Source organism: Pelodiscus sinensis, chromosome 6, assembly GCF_049634645.1.
Source record: "Pelodiscus sinensis isolate JC-2024 chromosome 6, ASM4963464v1, whole genome shotgun sequence".
NCBI classification, from domain to species: Eukaryota; Metazoa; Chordata; order Testudines; family Trionychidae; genus Pelodiscus; species Pelodiscus sinensis.
Genome location: NC_134716.1, coordinates 80,746,287 through 80,765,839, shown reverse-complemented (window position 1 = coordinate 80,765,839; position 19,553 = coordinate 80,746,287). Strand labels below are relative to the sequence as shown.

At 39.6% G+C, this 19,553-nt stretch overlaps 1 protein-coding gene across 3 annotated transcripts in view; it reads left to right on the top strand.

Annotated features, from left to right (window-relative positions):
* RASGRF2 (Ras protein specific guanine nucleotide releasing factor 2) overlaps window positions 1-19,553 on the top strand; it is a 205,051-nt gene that overhangs the window by 172,572 nt on the left and 12,926 nt on the right. For all 3 annotated transcript variants that reach the window (XM_075932213.1, XM_075932212.1, XM_075932211.1), the window contains 3 exons: window positions 1,866-1,978; window positions 17,240-17,300; window positions 19,270-19,373. In XM_075932213.1, coding sequence (XP_075788328.1) covers window positions 1,866-1,978; window positions 17,240-17,300; window positions 19,270-19,373 — 278 coding nt within the window. The remainder of the gene's footprint in view (window positions 1-1,865; window positions 1,979-17,239; window positions 17,301-19,269; window positions 19,374-19,553) is intronic.

The following is a 19,553-nucleotide window of genomic DNA, read 5'->3' as shown; positions in this document are numbered from 1 at the left end:
CTATGAATGTAGCATTTTTAGTTGCGATCACATCAGCCAGACTAGTAGGAGAGATTGCAGCCCTGATGATGGATCTGCCTTACATGGTGTTCTCCAAGGACAAGATTACTTTATGTCCACATCTGAAATTTCTACTAAAAGTGGTCTTCCCCTTTCATATCAATGAATTCATATCTTTTCTCACATTCTATCTGAAGCCTCATAACTCCATTAGGGAATCGATCTTGCACACACTGGATGTACATCAAGCTGTGGCATTTTACTTGGACAGAAAAAGACAATTTTGAATATTGAATAGACTTTTTATATCTATCTCTGGTCCCTCTAGAGGAATAGCCATCTCCGCTCAGCAGATATCAAAATGGATATCTGCTTGTATACACTTCTGCTTCATGCTCCAAAATAAGCTCTTCAGGATCACTGTTCATTCCACATGAGCAGTGGCAACATCTACCTTCTTTCTTCCTACGTGCCTCTTGTTGACATCTGCAAGCCAGCTACCTGGTCTTCCTATCATACCTTTGTGCAGCACGATGCATTGTAACAGGGACCAATTACATCTACCTCCGTGGGCGCTGCTGTCTTTGCCACCTCTCAGACATGACTCTAAAGCCCACTTCCACCTAATGCAGGTACTGCTCTTCAGTCACCTGAGTGGAGCACCCACAGGGACAGCACTCAAAGGGGAAGACATTACCTTGTGCAGTGATGATTGTTTTTCAAGATATGTGTCACTGTGGGTGCTCTACTACCCTCCCTTTCTCCTCTCTACTTTTGAGTCCATTAATGGATTTCTCATTTGAAAAGGAATGGAGGGACTCACACCGTGCGTGTAGCTAAGGGACAAAACAGCATGAGATGGCAACTGAGCATGTGCAGTATGGGAAGGCACTGCTAGGGTAAAAATCTCCAATAGCCAGTGTGAGGATGCATCAACACCCGAGTGGGGCACCCACAGGGATACAAGTCTTGAAGAACCATTGTTATTGCACAAGGTGAGTAACCTCTTCTTCCTCAGCTGATGTAAATTATCATAATTCCATTGATTTAACTGGAACTGTGACAACTTGCACTGCCTAGGCGCTGCCCCAAAGATGACCTGGAGGTTTGCTGGCAGTAATATGGCTGTCACCTCCTGCCTTGTTATGAGCTCATCTAAGGGTACATCTACACTGCATGGCTATTTTGGGATACCGCAGGTATCCCAAAATAGCTACCCTGCTTCTACAAAAGCCACCCATTATTTTGAAATATTTTTCAAAATAATGGACACGCCATATCACCATCCCAGTAAACCTTGTTGCACGAGGGTTAAAGATGGCTCAAAATAGCATGTTATTTCAAAATTTGGCACTGTGTAGAAGCGCCAAATTTCAAAATAGCTTATTTTGTTTTAAATCTATTTTGAAATAGCTTATTTCAAAATAGATTTAAAAAAAGATACGCAATTTGCATAGCACAAATTGCATATCTTATTTCATGTTTAGGGTGCACCCTTAGAGATACATAATCTTTCTACTATGGGAAAATTATGTCTTATGCCATTAGCTATTAAGAAGGGTTCAAATAGTTTTTCTTTATCCAGGGCCACTGCTCTGAAAATATTTGCAGAATAATGAATAAATTCCAAATCTGTTTTTGTTTGTTCGTTTATGACATTTTCAAACTAGCAACATTAATTAAATGAACAAGATTAAGTTCCTATGGCAATAGTAATACCTGGCATTTACCAGTAAAGATCTCTACATAACTCTATTCTTTAAACTTTCTCAAATGTAAGCAAAAAGAAAAGCAAAAGTAACAGATCATATTTTTGAGTTATTCATTCTAAATCATTAAAACAATATAATCATTTTAATTCATAGGATTTTGAACTAAACAATGAGATGAAAATGAATGTTCTTAATTTGCTGGAAGAAGTTTTGAGAGACCCAGATCTACTACCACAAGAAAGAAAAGCTACTGCGAACATACTGAGGTAAAGAGGTGTAAATAAAATTAATTTAATTGTAAACTATATTGTAAGAAACAAAAAAATCAGTCGGTGACGTTATTTTTGAAAGATCACGAAGTGCTTAACAATTGAAATAAAAACCATATGCAGGGATAACTTTACATCTCTCAGCGAAGTGCAACCACCTCTAAAATGTGGCAACAATTTAACAGTGTATAGCAACATAGCACAGGAATCAAGTAGTATTTTAACAAGTAGAAACTGCAAGAGGATTCAGTTGACTTAAGGTGTGCATAAGGTAATTATCCTATTTGGTGAAAACTGCTGTGTTATTTTTGTTAATGACAACAAGCAGTCTGGACATCAGATTTATAGTTCATCCAGAAATATACCCCTCCAACAGCACATAACAATCACCAGGTTTGGCATTGGTTTCATATTCACTTAGTGGGGAGGATGCTACCTACTGTAAATAATCAACCCCACTTCTTAAAGTCTCTATATGTCTTTTTGAGGTCTCCCATTTAAGTGCTGAGCAGCCCAACCTGCTTGGTTTGTGAGAACTAATGTAATATGAACTAATGTAATATGAGATCTAATGTAATATGAAAGACTTAATTTAAAAGATTTTATACTTTATGGGGGAGTGCCGGCTCTTCGTGGAACCTTTGCTTTCGCTTCACAGATCCCCAGGGTTCCCCGGAGCACCAGTTGGGAAACACTGGGTTATAGGAATAAATGATTGATTGATTAATTGCCATAAAATAAAAGAGCTAAGACTTTCTGCAGAGCTAAAGTTATTTAGGGATAAAAAATGTGTGAAATTACAAAGATGGAATGTATTGTAATGTCAAAAGAAGGACAACTGGCTTTGTATATGTATTAATGTGTAATTTCAAGTAATCAGTGTGGTGGGAACAATATACATTCTATAAGAAAGTTGCTGATAGATATGTACATTTTTGTGAAATTCATAAGGAAGGATTCAGAGTAGAAAATTGGAAAAAGATTACATGAGAAACAGAACAATCAAGGACATGCCTCAGCAGCTTCTTAGAGTTATTGAAAATATATATACTGCCAGTAGAGGTAAAATAAATATTTGCCTGAGTTCTCTGAGAACACAGGACAAATTTCCACATCAGATATTTTTGTGAAAAGGAACACGTCGGACAATGAATGGGAAGTTAACGTTGTGAATTAAAAGTGATTGAAGGGTAAAAACAGGGTCTTAAGAAATAGGCCTTTTAAGATGAGAATTTGTTACTGCATGTTAGTAAGGACTCAGTTCATTTTTCACATAAGTAAAAAACCATAAACCCCTTGTACAATATATTGCATAAGTAACATGTAGTATTACTGAAAATAAGAATTGCACAAGTGTTAATTATTCTTTCTTAGCTGAAACAGCAAGCAATGAAAATCTGAAGCATAGGCAAGAAGGATATAACTGATTGTAGTACAATATGTTTTAATAATGCATCTGTGAGCAAAGAATACAAAGGATACCCAGATGCCGAAGAAAAGATATGACGTTTCTTTGAAATCATTAAAGATCTCAGCCATATATAGGCCTGAGGGAGAATAGAATGAATTGCTGTTGACAGAGAGATAAACTTTACATTGAATACATGTACATCTATCAAGTTGATGCATAAAACATTAGTAGGTTCATCCAAAAAGTACAGTGGCAAAGTCTTTGTTTAAACTATTTGTGAGCGAATTTCTCCATTTCCAAAGTTATTCTATTCTCCTTTAGATTGCATTTATTTATCTATGTGCTTTTCTGTGATGCCTATTAATGCACCTTCTGTGTGAGCATCTCACATCAATTAATTAATAAAGCTGGTCAAAACATTCATTAAACATTTTTGATGAAAAATGGTTTTGACCATAATGAATGTTCATGAAAAGTTTTTGTTTTAGTAAACATGTTCCAGTTTTCCAACAAAAAACATGAAAGCCCAAAAAATGTAGTTTTCAAAAACTGAAATCTTTTGGCATGTAATAGGTAAAAAGGAATCAGGAGAGACAGAAAAGGGAGAGAAAGGGATAGTAAGACCAAAACCAAAAATGTTTTGTGGAAAAATTCCACTAAAAATTTAACAAAACAAAAATTCTTCATTTTATTCAATTTTGCAAAAAATGTAATCCATTCATTGACCATCTCTATTTATTTATTTATTTATCCTCACAGCAGCCTCTTGAGCTAGGAAACTATTATCCATTTTGCAAGTGGGGAACCAAGACATTGATTAAGTAACTTTACCAAGGTCATATAAGGCATCTGTCAGAGCTAGGAAGAGATTCATATTTCCTGAGTACCAGTTCATTCCCATAGCTGTAGAGCCAGCATCCCTCTCCTTTCTCTACCTGTAGTCTACCTGTAGTCTATCTTTACCTGGTCCTATCAGATCTTTCAAACTAAAAACCCTAGCAGAGTTTCAAGTAGTCTTAATGTTTAGTATATGTCATTATTTCCTCTGGCCAGGTCTACACTAGGGTTGTATAACTGTTTAAATGGTTAACCAATAAGCCTGGGCTTATCGATTACTGTTAATGGTTATAGCTTTCTGTATCAGTGGCAACACCACAGGGCATCAGCCAGATCCCCAGGAGTGGGTCTGGGAACTGGTACACACTGTAAGCCTGCTTAAAAGTCAGCTTCTGTTGCACACTGGCTCCTGCGGAGTCTGCTGCTGCCCCATGCTGCAGGTGCATGTAACTGCTGAGATTTTCATTGGTTACACAATTACCCACTTTTTAACATCCCTAGCCTACACTAAAAGGGAAAGTCAACTTAAGCTATGCAACTCCAGTTATGTTAATTATGTAGCTGGAGTCCAAGTGTCTTAAATCGTGTTTTGGCACCATCCAACTGTGGCAGCTTCAATCTTCTCTATAGTGTAGACAAGCCCTCTGAGAGCATACAAATGACCCACTGTGGTTTCAAAGGATACTGTGTGCTGTGCATTCTTCCAAATAAAGTGTGAAATTGAGGTCCTGAGTAATAGTGGTTATTAAAAATCCTGTGTTACTTTTCAGAAGGATGTAGGGATATTAACTACTTGTCCTGGCACACTATATGGGGTGTTTATATATTCCTTCAGTAGTTTTAAAAGAATAAGATGTTCTTAAGCTTCCTCTATAAAACAGTTGTATTGTGTTGCTGAATAGTTGCTGAACGGTGCATTCTATAAGTGACTTTGTTCCTGTCTACAGCCTAAATACGTGCTTATTATATATATACATAGAACATACACATATATAAAACTTTGGGAACTTTCAGGATGAAAATGGTTACATACATTTCAGATGATCATGTTCATAATTTAAATTGGTGTTCCATTTGTGAGAGGATCAGATCAGAGGGATACAAAAGAGTGCTAGAAGGAAAGTATGTTAGCCCTAGATCAGGGCCTGCTTTAAAAAGCGCGGGGCCTGATTCTGGGGGCGGGGCCCCGCATGCGCCATGTGCCCGGGACCCTGTGCATGCATCACGTGCCTGGGGGCAGGAGGGGAGAACTGCGCATGCGTCGCACGCACGGAGCGGGGCTCCATTCCGGCGAATCAGCCTAAAACCAGCCTTGCCCTAGATTAAGTAGGTTTCTGTTCCCTGGGTAAACTCGCAGTGGCCTAGAACCCGCAGGAACTTTCCAGAAGCAGCCTGGACAATAAGGCCAGTTAGAACACAATTAGGAGTCTTCCCAAGCCAAGGGAGTCAGGCTCCTCAGCCCACCTGAGGACAATCAAGAACCAGTTCAGATTGGTTCAAAAGGGCTCCTCTTCTCTTAATTCAGAGGAGCCAACATTTTGAGAGTGAGAGGAGTCTGGGTGAGAGCTGGAAGCTGCAAGTCAGGCAGAGTGCATTGGAGGAGCATGATAAGCTGCTCAGGTACCAGAGAAAAGGTACTGGGAGGGATCGTTTGGGGAAGTGGCCCAGGGAAGTAGTTGTCAGATGGACGGGATGCCTTAGAGTCCCTGAGCTGGAACCTGGAGTAGTGGGTGGGCCCGGGTTCCCCCCTAGCCCTCCCCACACTACTACAGAGTCTGTCCCTTGATAGGGAGACCAGGACTATAGACGGGTCTCATCCCCATTTTATGGACTAGCCTGTGATGAGTATGGCTCTGTTGGCTGTGAACCCTGCCTCTAGTGATAAGAAAGAGGCTGTGTGGTGGGACACAGCAAGCCTCTGAGACTGAACACTATCTGCCAGAAGCACAGGACCATGGGCACAGCCATAGTTCAGCCACACATTGCAATCTATAGAATGTCAGGATGAAAATAAAAGATTCTGTCACCTAAAATGTAGCAGTCCCATAAAATCTTGCATTGCAATACTTTGAAATGTGTTCAGCTACAAATGAGATGTGTATTTATTAGACATATATGGTGTATTTTGGTAACAATCAATAGATTAAGCATTTTTAAAACTTAAATACCCACCTGAGGAAATGAGGAAACAGATTGACAGAGCCAGAGAAGTACCCTGTCAACTACTTCAAGACAGGCTCAACAATGAAAATAACAGAAAACCACTGGTCATCACCTACAGCCTCCAACTTAAACCCCTCCTGAGCATCATTGACAATCTACAACCTATCGGGGAAAATCACCCCCCCCCACTCTCGCAGACCTTGGGAGACAGGCCAACAGACAGCCCCCCAACCTTAAGAAAATACTTACCAGCAGCCACATATCACACTCATCTAGAAAACTACCCCTGAAACAAATTCCATTGCCAACTCTGTCCACATTTCTATACAAGTGATACCACTGCAGGACCTAACCACATAAGCTACAACAGCAGGAGCTTATACAGCTTCACATCCACTGATGTGATATATGCCATCAAGTGCCAGCAATGCCCCTCTGCTATGTCTGTTGACCAAACCAGACAGTCTCTGTGACAAAGGATTAATGGACACAAATCAGACATCAGGAGTGGTAACCCACACAAACTTGTGGGGAAACATTTTAACCTCCCTGGACATTCAATAATGGATTTAAAAGTAGCCATTCTTCTGCAAAGGAATTTTATCAACCAATTACAGAGGGAGACTGCTGAACCGAAATTCATTTACAAATTCGACACTTTCAACTTGGGCTTGAATAATTATATTAACTAGTTAACGCACTAAAAGGCAATTTCCCATGCCTTTGAAATTTACATTTACAAATCAAAGCTATAAATGGGACACATCCAGCCTGACTCAATTAGCATAATTAACACTGGTCCTACAATTGACAGATAACTGCTTTTGCTGTTATATATACTCCGGATTCTGTACTTTCCACTCCAACTCATCTGATGAAGTGAGTTTTACCCAATGAAAGCTCATGATATAATATATTTGTTAGTCTCTAAGGTGCCACAGGATAATTCATTGTTTTTAAGGTTAAGAGAAAGTCACTCTTAAAATTTTGTACTTCTGAATAGCCTCAGCAATTCCATGAAACCAAGAGTATTCTAGCAGTTCTCATTTTGCTCAAAAATCTTTCAGACAGGATAAAATATGTCATATATCTTAACTTCAGAGGGATGAAGTCTGACTCCTAATTTTACCTGAAGAAAATGGATTTCTAGCTCTTAGGAGCAATTTCTAAGACTCAGAAAAGTACTGCAGTTACGTGCAGAGTAACATTCTCTAAAATTCTATGTGGTAACTGAGAAGAGAAAATAAAAGCTGACAATCTAATCAGAGATGTTTCCTTTTCTGAAGACTTGTTTGCCTGGCTGTTGTCATCTGCTAGTGAAACAAATGTGATCATTCTATCACTTGTCCACAAGCCTAAATTTAAAATCAAGTTATTTGTGTGCTCCAAAACTTGAGCAAGTGCCTATCCCTAAAGAGTGCACATGTAAAAGTTCAAGAGTTCTGTTTCAGACTATAAGATTGTAGGCATGCACTTTTTTGTCCTACTTCCATTCTGCACTGGCAAGAACCTATGAGTTTGAATATTATCAGGATTGCATCTGACTCTGGAAATAGCCTGTGCAATGAACCAAAGCTCAAAACCCTCTGAAAAACTTTCTATGGAGAATTGGCACAGGGACACCAGAATCAAGACCACCCTAAAAAGTGCTACATGGACAACATCAAAAACAGCATACACTTTAATGCAGTACAACCAGCTGATCTTGAGAAGGTTGTGTCAAATAGATCAGCATTTACACACAACGCTTAGATTTTAAAGCCTGTGAAGGGACAGAAATAATTGACTATTCGCTGCAAGGGAAAAGTGTCATACTATTTCTGTAGCTACCAAGACACTCAACAGTGACTTTGTCTGCCTACATCTACTCATGAGCATTCATGTCACGCTTTGGAATTCAGAGTCACTCTAGAATCCACAAATAGAGAGCACAAAAATGTCATTATCAAATAGATACAATGTGAGAGACACCTCTCTTTGAAAATCAGGCTCTAACTAATAATTCCTTCTATTTGGAAATGGTTAAGAGGGAATTTATTTCAGAAGCAGATTTTATTGAAATATCATGGTCAGCTCCAGGAAAGACAAAATAAGGAAATTAAGTGATAAAGAAGGTCTTGATACTTATTTATAAATTGGTCCATGCAAACTCAAGATATCAAGCAAAATGGTTTGTATTTCTTGCATAATGAATTCTTGGTTAAGCAGACTGATAACTCTGCAGAGCAAAGAAGCTTTTAAAAAAAGTATTATTTCTGAAAGTCAAACAGGCCCTACTGAAATGTGTTCTGGTGGAATAGGGCTTGAGATCTGATCTGCCTTTGGTAATAAACTTGGAGTCTGGACAGAACTTCATTGACTCCAAAGCATGAACAGATTGCAGACACTGAACCGGGGAGTTGTAAACTATGGGCTGAATCTTTACGACAGTGAACAATATTAGTTGATACATAGCCCATCTGGAAAAAAAATCATTGTTTAAAATAACATTTCCTTCCTCTCATAAATAGCAAAAAAATATTAAGACCTAGGGAAACAGAGTTACAGTTTTGACTGGACGACCAGCATTCTTTCACTGTGTGATGTCTTCAGACAATAAATCTCAGCCACCTATCTAATCCTACCCCTTTTAAGTTAAAATTTTAAAATTTTATGTACAGCTAAGAGAATGAAAAGATAGCCAATTTATGACAACACAGGCTTTTTTTTTTTTTGTTTTTTTAAAGTTAAATCCAGGTGGCTGTTACCAGTATTTGAAGCGTTTGGGCAAGAAGTTAAGAATTGTTTAAATGTGAGAGACATGTCTAAACTTAAAAGGTAAATTTAAGAAGGAGAAAAATTATTCTTTTTCATCTAACACCTTCATTTTCTAGTGAGGTGGAGTGATCTAAATCACCAAGAAAAAATAATTATTTTAAATCAAGTTTTCCACTGATACTGTTTCACATATTTCTTAAACAATGGTGCAAATCCGGTTACTAAAACATGTTCATTTACAACTCAGTACAGCATTATACAACATCTATGAGTGTATGCTTTGTGGGATTTTTTTAGATAACTTTATTTTTCTTAGTTTAGGAAATAATACATAATTCTCATTACCTGTGTCAAGCTGCAAATGCAGTAGCAGTATATTAGGAATGTAAGGAACTAAATCATAGACACAAAGGCTACCTCAGACTGCATCCCTCTGTCGGTAGAGGGATGCAAATAAAGCACTTCAAAAGTGCAAATGAGCCCGGGATCAAGAAATAATCCCCGGGAGTACAGGATCTATCAAAAAAGCTCCCTGCTGTCGGCAGAACCGCAGCTACACAGCACTTTCACTTTCAAAATGGCGTGTGGTTGGCACAGCGCCAGAACGTGAATATGCAAATGAAGCCTGGGATATTTAAATCCTGGGCTCATTTGCACTTTTGAAGTGCTTTATTTGCATCCCTCTGCCAGAGGTATGTAGTCTGGAGGTAGCCAAACACAATAGCTCTTATATTTTATTAAACTATATCTTACATTTTACAGCTGACAGCTATCTTTAATTTTTTTTTAATGTTCAAATTTTATTAATTCTACTGGACAAGTCCTCAAAAAACTAAATGTATGGTGTCCTTAAAACTTCTACAGCCAGCTTTCCTGTTCCTCACTCCCGTTATTGATTCATAGACTGAAACAGAAATATGAGTTTTCCTGCTTTTTCAATTCCCTGTCCATTTCTTAGATTTGTATGAATGATACCAAATGATGACAATATTCTCTCCGTGCCTGCAGAGGAAGCTCCTGCTGTGAAAAGTTGGCTTAGCAACTCAGAAACTCTGTGGCAAGGTGCCTGGTTAATAATTCTCACCAATTCAGGGGAATGGCTTTGTTTACAACATCATCAGTAAACATGTACTGATTATATGGTTTCACTCTGGCCCTGAAATTTATTGTGACTGGCATAACTGAAGAGTGATTTTGAGATGCTTGTGCTACAGCAGCAGTATCTTCAGTAGTTAGACACCTACCTTTATATGTGGGATTAAGAATGTTCACAAAAAACCAAGATGGAATTAATGTTTGATCCATTTGCTTCTTTATTACCCGCAATTTAACTTTCTGGTGAGAGATTTATTTCAAGTGCCTTCCAATTTTTGACAGCAATGCAGCATCAATTTCTCTAAAGCATGTTTAAAGCTATGGATAATATGTATTGAGCATATCCTCTACATTCCTCTTTACTCCAATGTTAGATACTCTGGTTGAGAAACTGCCATCTATTTTATCACAATTTTCTTTGCAAAGTTTTATGAGAATAGGCTAATTCTTAATAATGTGTTTAAAACAATCAGCCACAGAATTCCATTGAATATTTTGAGGGAGAATTAGTTTAGATCCTCCTGCTGTCTTCAGTGAAGCTGTTATAGAAGTTGTGGAGGCAGGAAAAGGGGAATAAGGGAATTTGTGTGCAGCCATCTTAGTCTTGTTAGCAAGAGTAAGGCTAATTCTGACTCTTGACAACGCAAGAGCTATAATAAGATGCTGCCTTCGCCTCTCACCTCCATACAGAGATAAGCAGGGCTCGACAATTAGTGTAATCTACTCGCTCATGGCGAGTAGATTACAAGCTGGCACAGCCGCACAGTGCAGTAAGCGCATGCGCAGCGTGCTGAATCGCATGGCTGGCGAGCGGGGCTTGCTGCCGCTTGGCGAGCCCTGGAGATAAGGATAGAATGCTGACTCTGGCAGGGACCTTGAGATAAGGAGCATCCGGGTGGAATTAAAATAAATGTTAGCCATTGGTGTTTGTAATGGGAAGGAGGCTAATTGTTTATTGTTATTATATCTAATGGACAGTATATAAACTGCTTCATGATTGCTTGTATTTGAAGATCTGCCCGTAAAGGGGGGGGCTCCCCCCCCCATCCGAATTAGTTTTTCCCTTGCTGGAGCTTGTAATAAAACTGCCCCTGACTACTTGTTGCTTACGAACGCAGAGTGAGGACAATGTTTTCTTCCACAAAGTATTGTGTCTTTTATTCCTGGAGAAGATGCACTTAAGTCTTTGGTTAAAAGATGCATTAAATGGGTACTGCAGCCATATGTTATTAAGCAGCATACTTCTGTTTCTTCTTCTGAGTATCTTCTCAACTTTGCCACATTTGCAGTATTGTCTGTGACAAAACTGCGCACTCACAATTGAATTATTATTCATAGTTTGTTACAGCTTTCACTGCCACTTTTAAATATTTTGTTGTGTGGCATTTCCCAATATATCTTTTGCTTCCGAAAGATAAGTAACCCCATGTTCAGTTGCTACAAAGGCACGTGTTACTGGATCATTCTGCACATTGCTCCATCCTTCAAGGCTTAAACTGGCAAACTTCCCCACAATATTTCTTGCACACTGTTTGAATTCCTTCTCATACATTGTATCTAACAATATCCCACCAATGTCTGCTCTATCAGAAGGAGTGTAGTCTGGTCATAAGGACTCAACGATATCAACACAAGTATTAATTTAACAATGTGAAAAGGAGAATTTGTGGCATAAAAGGACCGAGTAATCTTTTCATCTATGGTGTCTTGTTAGTATTTGCTGGTCCTTACACAAATCCATATATGCTAGCGGTATTGATGAATGAAATCTTTTGCTTTCTACCAACACTGTATTGTACAAAATATGTTGAGTTGCATCACTGCTGTTAAAAGTACCAGCAGATGATCCTGAAGTTGTTACATATATATAGCCTAAGGCTCTTACTGTTAAATGGATACCTGAAACAAAATTCAAAAATTATTTTTATAGTCGTTCTTCTTGTTCTATTATTCAGTTAATAATTTACATATTTTTAGCAAGGATGCAGGTCTGATTCCAAGGTAACAAAAAAGCTAAAACTGACTGACTATGCTTATAGTGCACTTAATTTTGAATAGTGATAGAAATGTAGCCATGTTAATCTAGTGTAACTGAAACAAAAAACATGACTATGTAGCACTTTTCGTGGGCCCACGAAGCTCATCACCTAATAAACCATCTTGTTAGTCTTTAAAGTGCTACATAGTCCTATTTAATTTTAAAGTAAGCCCCATTGAACATAATGGTACTTCTTGCTTATACCACCTGCTTTAATAGAATCAGTTGTATTCATCCTTATGAATCTGTATCCTGTCAATGTATGGTGTGCATGAGGAAGTGTGAATGAGAAACTGCCAATCATGTGGCCATAAGGAAGGATCCTTCAAAGTTCATAAATTGATGTTATGGACAGCCAGGTGGGGGGCATTCTCCTCAGAATAGGTGTAACAGCATGCCAAGCTCGGGACCACACCGGAAGCAGTAGAGCCCTCCTGCAGATCTGAAGTGACTCTGGAGACTCTCGTTGCCTCGCAGCTGATCTCTGGGGAGCTGTAATCTGACCAGCCCCAGTCATCTGTGAATTTGGAACTAACTCTCACCGCACTTGCAGCCTACCTCCAAACTGCCAGCATGAATGTTGTATGTGTGTGACTATTGCTGTACAATTAAGAATCTGTACCAATAATAAAGCCTCAGTGTTGCTCTAGTTCACCCTTTGTCTGCACTTATTCCTTGGCTGATTCCAAGGGCAGGTAACATGTATTATGTAATAAGAAAATGACACTTAGTGGCAACTGGCAACTCCAGATTTTCTTTTACTGCAGCTTTCTGTACTGTATACTTGGGTGCTAGATTCTAAACCTAGTTAACTAATGAAACGAGTCATAAGGATTAGCTAAGCTAAACTTTTTTTTCTAGCAACATCCAACATAGCAAACAGCTTGGGAATTTACTTGTTAAATCACAGTTATAGTAAAAGGCATAGACGGAATCTAAAAGAATGATGCATTGCAAAGTGAATTATTTAATTTGTTAATTTAATTTGTTGATCCGTTTTGTTTTTCAGACATATCCAAATCATCATCCACATCATTTTCTACCATTAAGTAGTTTTCCTTATGATGTTTCATTCTTGTAATTAGGCCCTACGTCATCTTCTTGCCCTGCTTATACTAGACACATTTTCCTTTTTCATCTCGGGAATTAATTTCTTCAAAATATTCCCAGATAGGGTGTCTTGTATGCCCAGAAGCTATAACATTTTTTCTGTGGCAAAAGTGTAGGGGAATATAGGTAGCTCTGTGTGTGCTAAATGTCTTCCCTTTTTCTTTACAGTCTATTCCACTGTTCCTTTCTATGCTGCCTACATCCTTTCCTATATATTGTCTTTCTGTTTTGAAGACAATGTATTAATTAACTTCTCTGCCATGCTTTGCCCAGCTCCACCACCATATACGTAGAGAACACAAACAGTCCTATCAAGCCTGTGTCTTTCTTTGCCTGTGTTGCTTTTGATTTCTGAGAAACAGAAATTTGAAAGCCCACTTTCAAGAAGCAAGAGTTGATAGGCTGGAGAGAGCCTCTAATTAATTTTTGAGACTGTCAGTGTAGGAATAGGTAGCATGTTTGTGATGAGATGTAATTGTCACTGTTATTTTTAAATGAGAAATTTAGTATTTTATTGATTATTTTAAAAATTCTGATTTAAATAAAAAACTTTTTTTATTTTTATTTTTTAAAACAATCATTGTTGTTTAGCCACCTGGTTTTCTAAAGACAAACCTTGATGGAGCATTCCATTTAGTATTCAATAAAAGTTAAGGTGCGTCTCAGGTATATTTTTGATGCTGGACCTTAATTTATCTTTCTCTCCTATCTCTACTCACCTATCTCTACTCGCTCCTCAGCTGCCAGGAAGCTATCCAGGGTGTAGAAATGTATTAGAAGAAACAGGCCAATCATCACCATTCAGCATTTTAGATGTGTCCTGGATCTGAGGGCAAAGTTTATCTTCCATTTAAATTTCCCAGCTGAAAGACTTCTGGGGCGTATCTAGACTACGCTAGACTTTCGAAAGAGGATATGCAAATCCCCTGCTATGACTAGCAAGGCACAGCCTCTCAGCAGTATTCTACCTCTTTATGCAAAGCGCACTAATGCCAGCACTGTTTTTTTGCAAGGGCTGGTGTGAATGTAATTGAAGCTGCTATTGTGCCTTCAGGACAAATAGTCTTAATCAAGCCAATACAGGAAAGGACACCATATTGCCTAAGAGCTAGGACTGAAGCACAAATAAAAAAAGGGACTTTTTTTGCTAAGAACAAGAGGTTGGAGAAAATGCATCAAAATATCTTAAAAATAAGTTAGAGGAATATATGCATAAAATCTTAATTCTGAAACATGAGAGAGCTTCAGGAGCTGAAATGGTGGTGCAAGGACAAATATTTAGAGCCATTTAATGGCATGAACTCCACTGAAAATGTTTCATTGGATCAAAGAAATGTAGACCAGTTTTTTCCGTATCCAAGACTCAAAGTAATCCCCTTCTAAACCATTAAACACACTGTGATGGGCAGGGTTTTGTGCCATATGGGGGTGGTCTGCTCCATCACTCTATCGTCTGGATTCCCCTTTGTGGACAAGGCAAGAGAACAATCAGTCAACAGGCTTCACCTTTTTCTTAATTTAGAACATAATTTAGACAACTTTCTCAGCAAGCAGTGACTCGGTTCCCTTGCTGATCTCCACAGATGTTTGGCAAGTAGGCCAGGTCCCCAGGCTTTGTCACCAGGGATACTGCAGGTAACTCTGCAGGAGTTAGCAGTGTACTCCCTTCTGCATCTATCTACTCCTCTGATTGGCCTGGACTGCCTCCTTTTATCTGATTTCTCTACTTGGAACATGTACAGCAGGGAACAGCGGATGTGGCCTCGTAGGCCAACAATGATTGGCCCGTCACTGGTTGCTCAGTGTGGAGTTGGTGTATCCTGTCACACATAGCCCTCTTGCTTGGATGATAAATGATAACAATAAACCATAAGCATATAGTGCACATGTACCTCCAAAGAAGAGCCCTCACATAGAAAAGAAAATATTTCAGGCAATGCAGGGCTACAGAAGTGATCAAATGCACATCTTCTGTATCAACAAGCTGAGTATTTTAGTCAAGTCTGCACTGCACATAAAGGCCTTATCCTTCCAAGGTTAGTATACTCTGAGAAGTGATGGGAGCTGAGGATGTACAGTACTACTCAGCGCTCTACAAGATCAAGCACAAAGTTAGCTGCTTAGCAATTAAGAGGCCTGTTGATCTACAACAGCGTTGCTCAAGGAATGACCAAAACCAGAGTGTTTCTGTGGTCCACAGGCTCAGCTAGTGGGCCGATCCAATTTATTTATTTACCAGCTATGCAGCCACAAAGCCTCGCGGCTCCCATTGGCTCTGGTTCACCATTTACAGCCAAGGGGATCCATGGGAAACAGTGGCCACATTGCTTCCGGCAGTTCCCCTGGGCTGCAAACGGTGAACTGGAGCCAATGAGAGCTGCAAGGCTCCATAGCTGCAGAGCCAGTAAGAAAACAAACCAGAGTGGCCTGTTAGCAGCATTCTCAGAGTGAATTTGTGGACCACGTTGAGAGACGCTGCTCTACAAGAAACACAATGGTGTTCTTGGAGGAAGGTATTGAGAATTATTCTAAAGAACAAAGTAAGATTTAGATTTTGGATGGCATAGCTGTTAGACATGGCAGTGTTCCTCTTCCTCCAAAAAAGGGGGGCATTTTGTGAGGATTTGATGGGCCCAAAGTGCAGGTTATGATTCAGGAAAGGAGCATTCTTGAGAGTTATATCATGTTTTGTTTTCATCATGTATCCACATTCAGTTTTAACTTAATCCATCTCCTATCTGGCGAACTAAAAGGAAACAACAGCTTACCACAGAAGAACCTAGTGTACTAAGCACTATCACTTCCTTCCCACCCACATAGTACACATTCCAGCCTTTACAATCATATCTAAAATCCACAAACATTATCATTCTGTTCTTTTAACTCTTTCCCCATCTCAAGATGAAAAAGCTGTTCCTATGACGTTTCTAATATGGCCACCTGCTGATATTTATTACATTAAGTACCTGTTAAATTTCAAGTTATTTACAATTTTAATGACATATTACATTTGCACTATACATTCAGGACGGGTTATTATTATTTGTATTACAGTAACTGGTAGAGCCCACAGCCAAGATTGAGATCCCATTGATCTAGATGCTGTATATAGTAAGAGAGAGCCCTGGCGTAAAAAATCAGTGGTCATAATATAAATGACAAATAATGAGAAAATAGAATATTTGAATTATACCCCAGATTTTTCAGTGATGAAAAATGATTACTCTTAATGGCAGTGATATTAAAAATGAAGGAGAGGTCAGGAGGACTCAAATTTTGGGTAATGAGATGTAGTTTTTCACTTTTATGCATTTCTAATTCAGCTAACGAGATTAGTGATCCTTCATAAAATCGCAGGCTGGTGTTCAATATAAGACTGTTTTTGTGGACCTAATCCAATTCCCAGGAAAGAGCTTTTGCAATTGGCCTCCTCTTTGACATTTCTTCTGTGTAGAAGACAAGGACCAAAGGGACATGGAAACTAAAAAATATTACCACAATTACAGATGGTCCCTCAACTAAGATTTTAGATATATTAGTGGGAAAGTGTGGTGGTGATTGTACTGCTGCCATCCGTGCTGTAACTGTTCTTGGGAGAAAGAGGATTAAATTCTCCAGGGCAAGCAATGTAGCATTTTCACATGCACTGCTGGTCTGACATTATTCCACAGCTGTTTTCTAAAAACCAAAAATAAACGGTTAGGAACAAGATTTTTTTAAATGGGATAATCCCATAATTGTATCTTTTGCATTTATTTTAGATTGTGGTCAATGAACTGTGCTAAAATATTCCCATAACCATAGATAATTTTCTTTATGTAGGATGTTCTGCCACTTAATTTTTCAGGGCTCTTTCTCAGGATGATCAAGATGATACACACTTAAAAATAGAGGATATAATTCAAATGGTGAGTTCATTTTAAGGTTTATGCATCAAATAATTTATAGGATTATGTAATCTGTATAAATCACTGCTATCTTACTGCCATATTTCTACCAAGTTACTGATCCTTTATATCTGTACTTGAGATATCTTACATAAATTTGAACGTTTAAAAGTGAAGAGACAATAAGTGTTTAAATCACATAGCAAAGGAGATATTATCAGCATTTCCAGACTTGCTTGTGTATTGGTGATTGCTTACATTCATGGAGTCAGATTCTGTATTGGCCCAAAATGGTGGTGACATGCACATATATGAGGCAATGAAAAACTGAAGCAAGATGCAGCTCTTATGCCGGAAGTGGGCAATAATTTGTAATGGGGGGCCACTCCAAGATTTTGGAAAGTGGTTGAGGGCTGCACTCTTCCATGATATTCATGGAGGAGGTACGGGATCTGGGATGGAGGTTGGGTGCAGAAGGAAGCTTAGTGCAAGGAATTGGGGTGCAAAAGGACGTGTTGGGTCTGGGAAGGAGTTTGGGTGAAGGAGGCAGTTGTGACCTTGGGCACTGGACTGGAGTGCAGGGGTTTCTGTTGTGACCTACGGCAGGGGATTGGAGTGCATGGTCTGGGAGCGGTTATGGGTTCAGGAGGAGGGCAGAGGGTTTAGCATAAGTGGAGGAAGGTGCGGGGGGGGGGATCAAAGGTTGGGGGGAGAGGGGCTGGGGTACCAGAAGCAGGCACTGGATGGGAGACTTACCTGGGTGACTTCTGGCCAGCAGCCCAGCAGGGTTCTCGAACATCTTCCCTACCTGCTTGCCACCTCTCCCTCCACAGGCTGCAGGACTGTATGCGTTGATGACTAAGAACCTGAGGGGAGACGGTGAGGGTGCTTCTACAAACAGACAGTTCCCATTGGCGAGAAATTGGCCAATGGGTTTGTGCTGGGGGAAGGAGCAGCACGTAAAGCACAACTCCCTCCTCCTCCAGCTCACAGCTGAGAGAGAGAAATGGCTACAGCAGCTGCTTTTCTGAGCGGTTTGGGAGGGGTGCAGGGCAAGCAGAGAGTTGCCTGGTGTTCCCTGCTGAGTCCGTGGGCCGGATCTGGTGGTTTGGAGGGCTTGATTCGGTCCCCGGGCCATGTTTTGCCCAGCCCTGCCTTATGCCTTCTCATCACAGGCTGCCTCAGGTGTGTGTTTTTATCACTACAATCTCTGTGTCAGGCGTGTTGTCACCTCACCTCACCCCCGCCCCTTCTCAACCACAACCATTATCTGCCCACAGCCTATTTTTATTTACCCTGTATGTTCACTGATGCAAACTTGATGCACATGGAAAACAGAGTAAGTGTAGACTCCATAGATTAAACTCCACAATGTTAGGGTACGTCTAGACTACATGTCTCTGTCGCCAGAGGCATGTAGATTAGGCTACCAGACATAGTAAAATGAAGCGGCGATTTAAATAATCACTGCTTCATTTAAATTTACATGGCTGCTGCACTGAGCCGACAAACAGCTGATCAGCTGTTTGTCGGCTCAGCGCGATAGTCTGGACGCGCGGGTGTCGACATCAAAGGTATTTGTCGACCACCCAGGTATGCCTCCTGGGATGAGGTTTACCTGGGTGGTCGACAAATACCTTTGATGTCGACACCCGCGCATCCAGACTATCGCACTGAGCTGACAAACAGCTGATCAGCTGTTTGTCGGCTCAGCGCGATAGCCATGTAAATTTAAATGAAGCGGCGATTATTTAAATCGCCGCTTCATTTTCCTATGTCTGGTAGCCTAATCTACATGCCTCTGGTGACAGAGGCATATAGTCTAGACGTACCCTTAGTGTGTTTTTCTGCTCTATTGCATTTCTTGATAAGCTAGAAATTGTGCAGGAGTTTTTGTTTTAAAATGAAGCTAGTTAATATCTTGTGTTTTGGAAACAAATTTTCTGTAAACAGCAATCATTGACTGTTCATGTACTTTTTATTTTTGCAGTCAGAATGTCCAAAACCAGAGTGCTTTGAAACATTGTCAGCCATGGAGCTTGCAGAGCAAATAACTCTCTTAGATCACATAGTTTTCAGAAGCATACCATATGAGTAAGTGTTCTGCCAAAAATGATCAAAGTAAATATTCTGTAATAGTCTTTCTGACTAGGAGTTTTAGGCACTACACCGATTAAAAGGTTTGTATACATAATTGATTAGTATCCTTAGGCTGCGTTTGTTGTCACTTAGGATTTCTGATAGTCCACTTATATTATGATAGTCTGAGTTCAA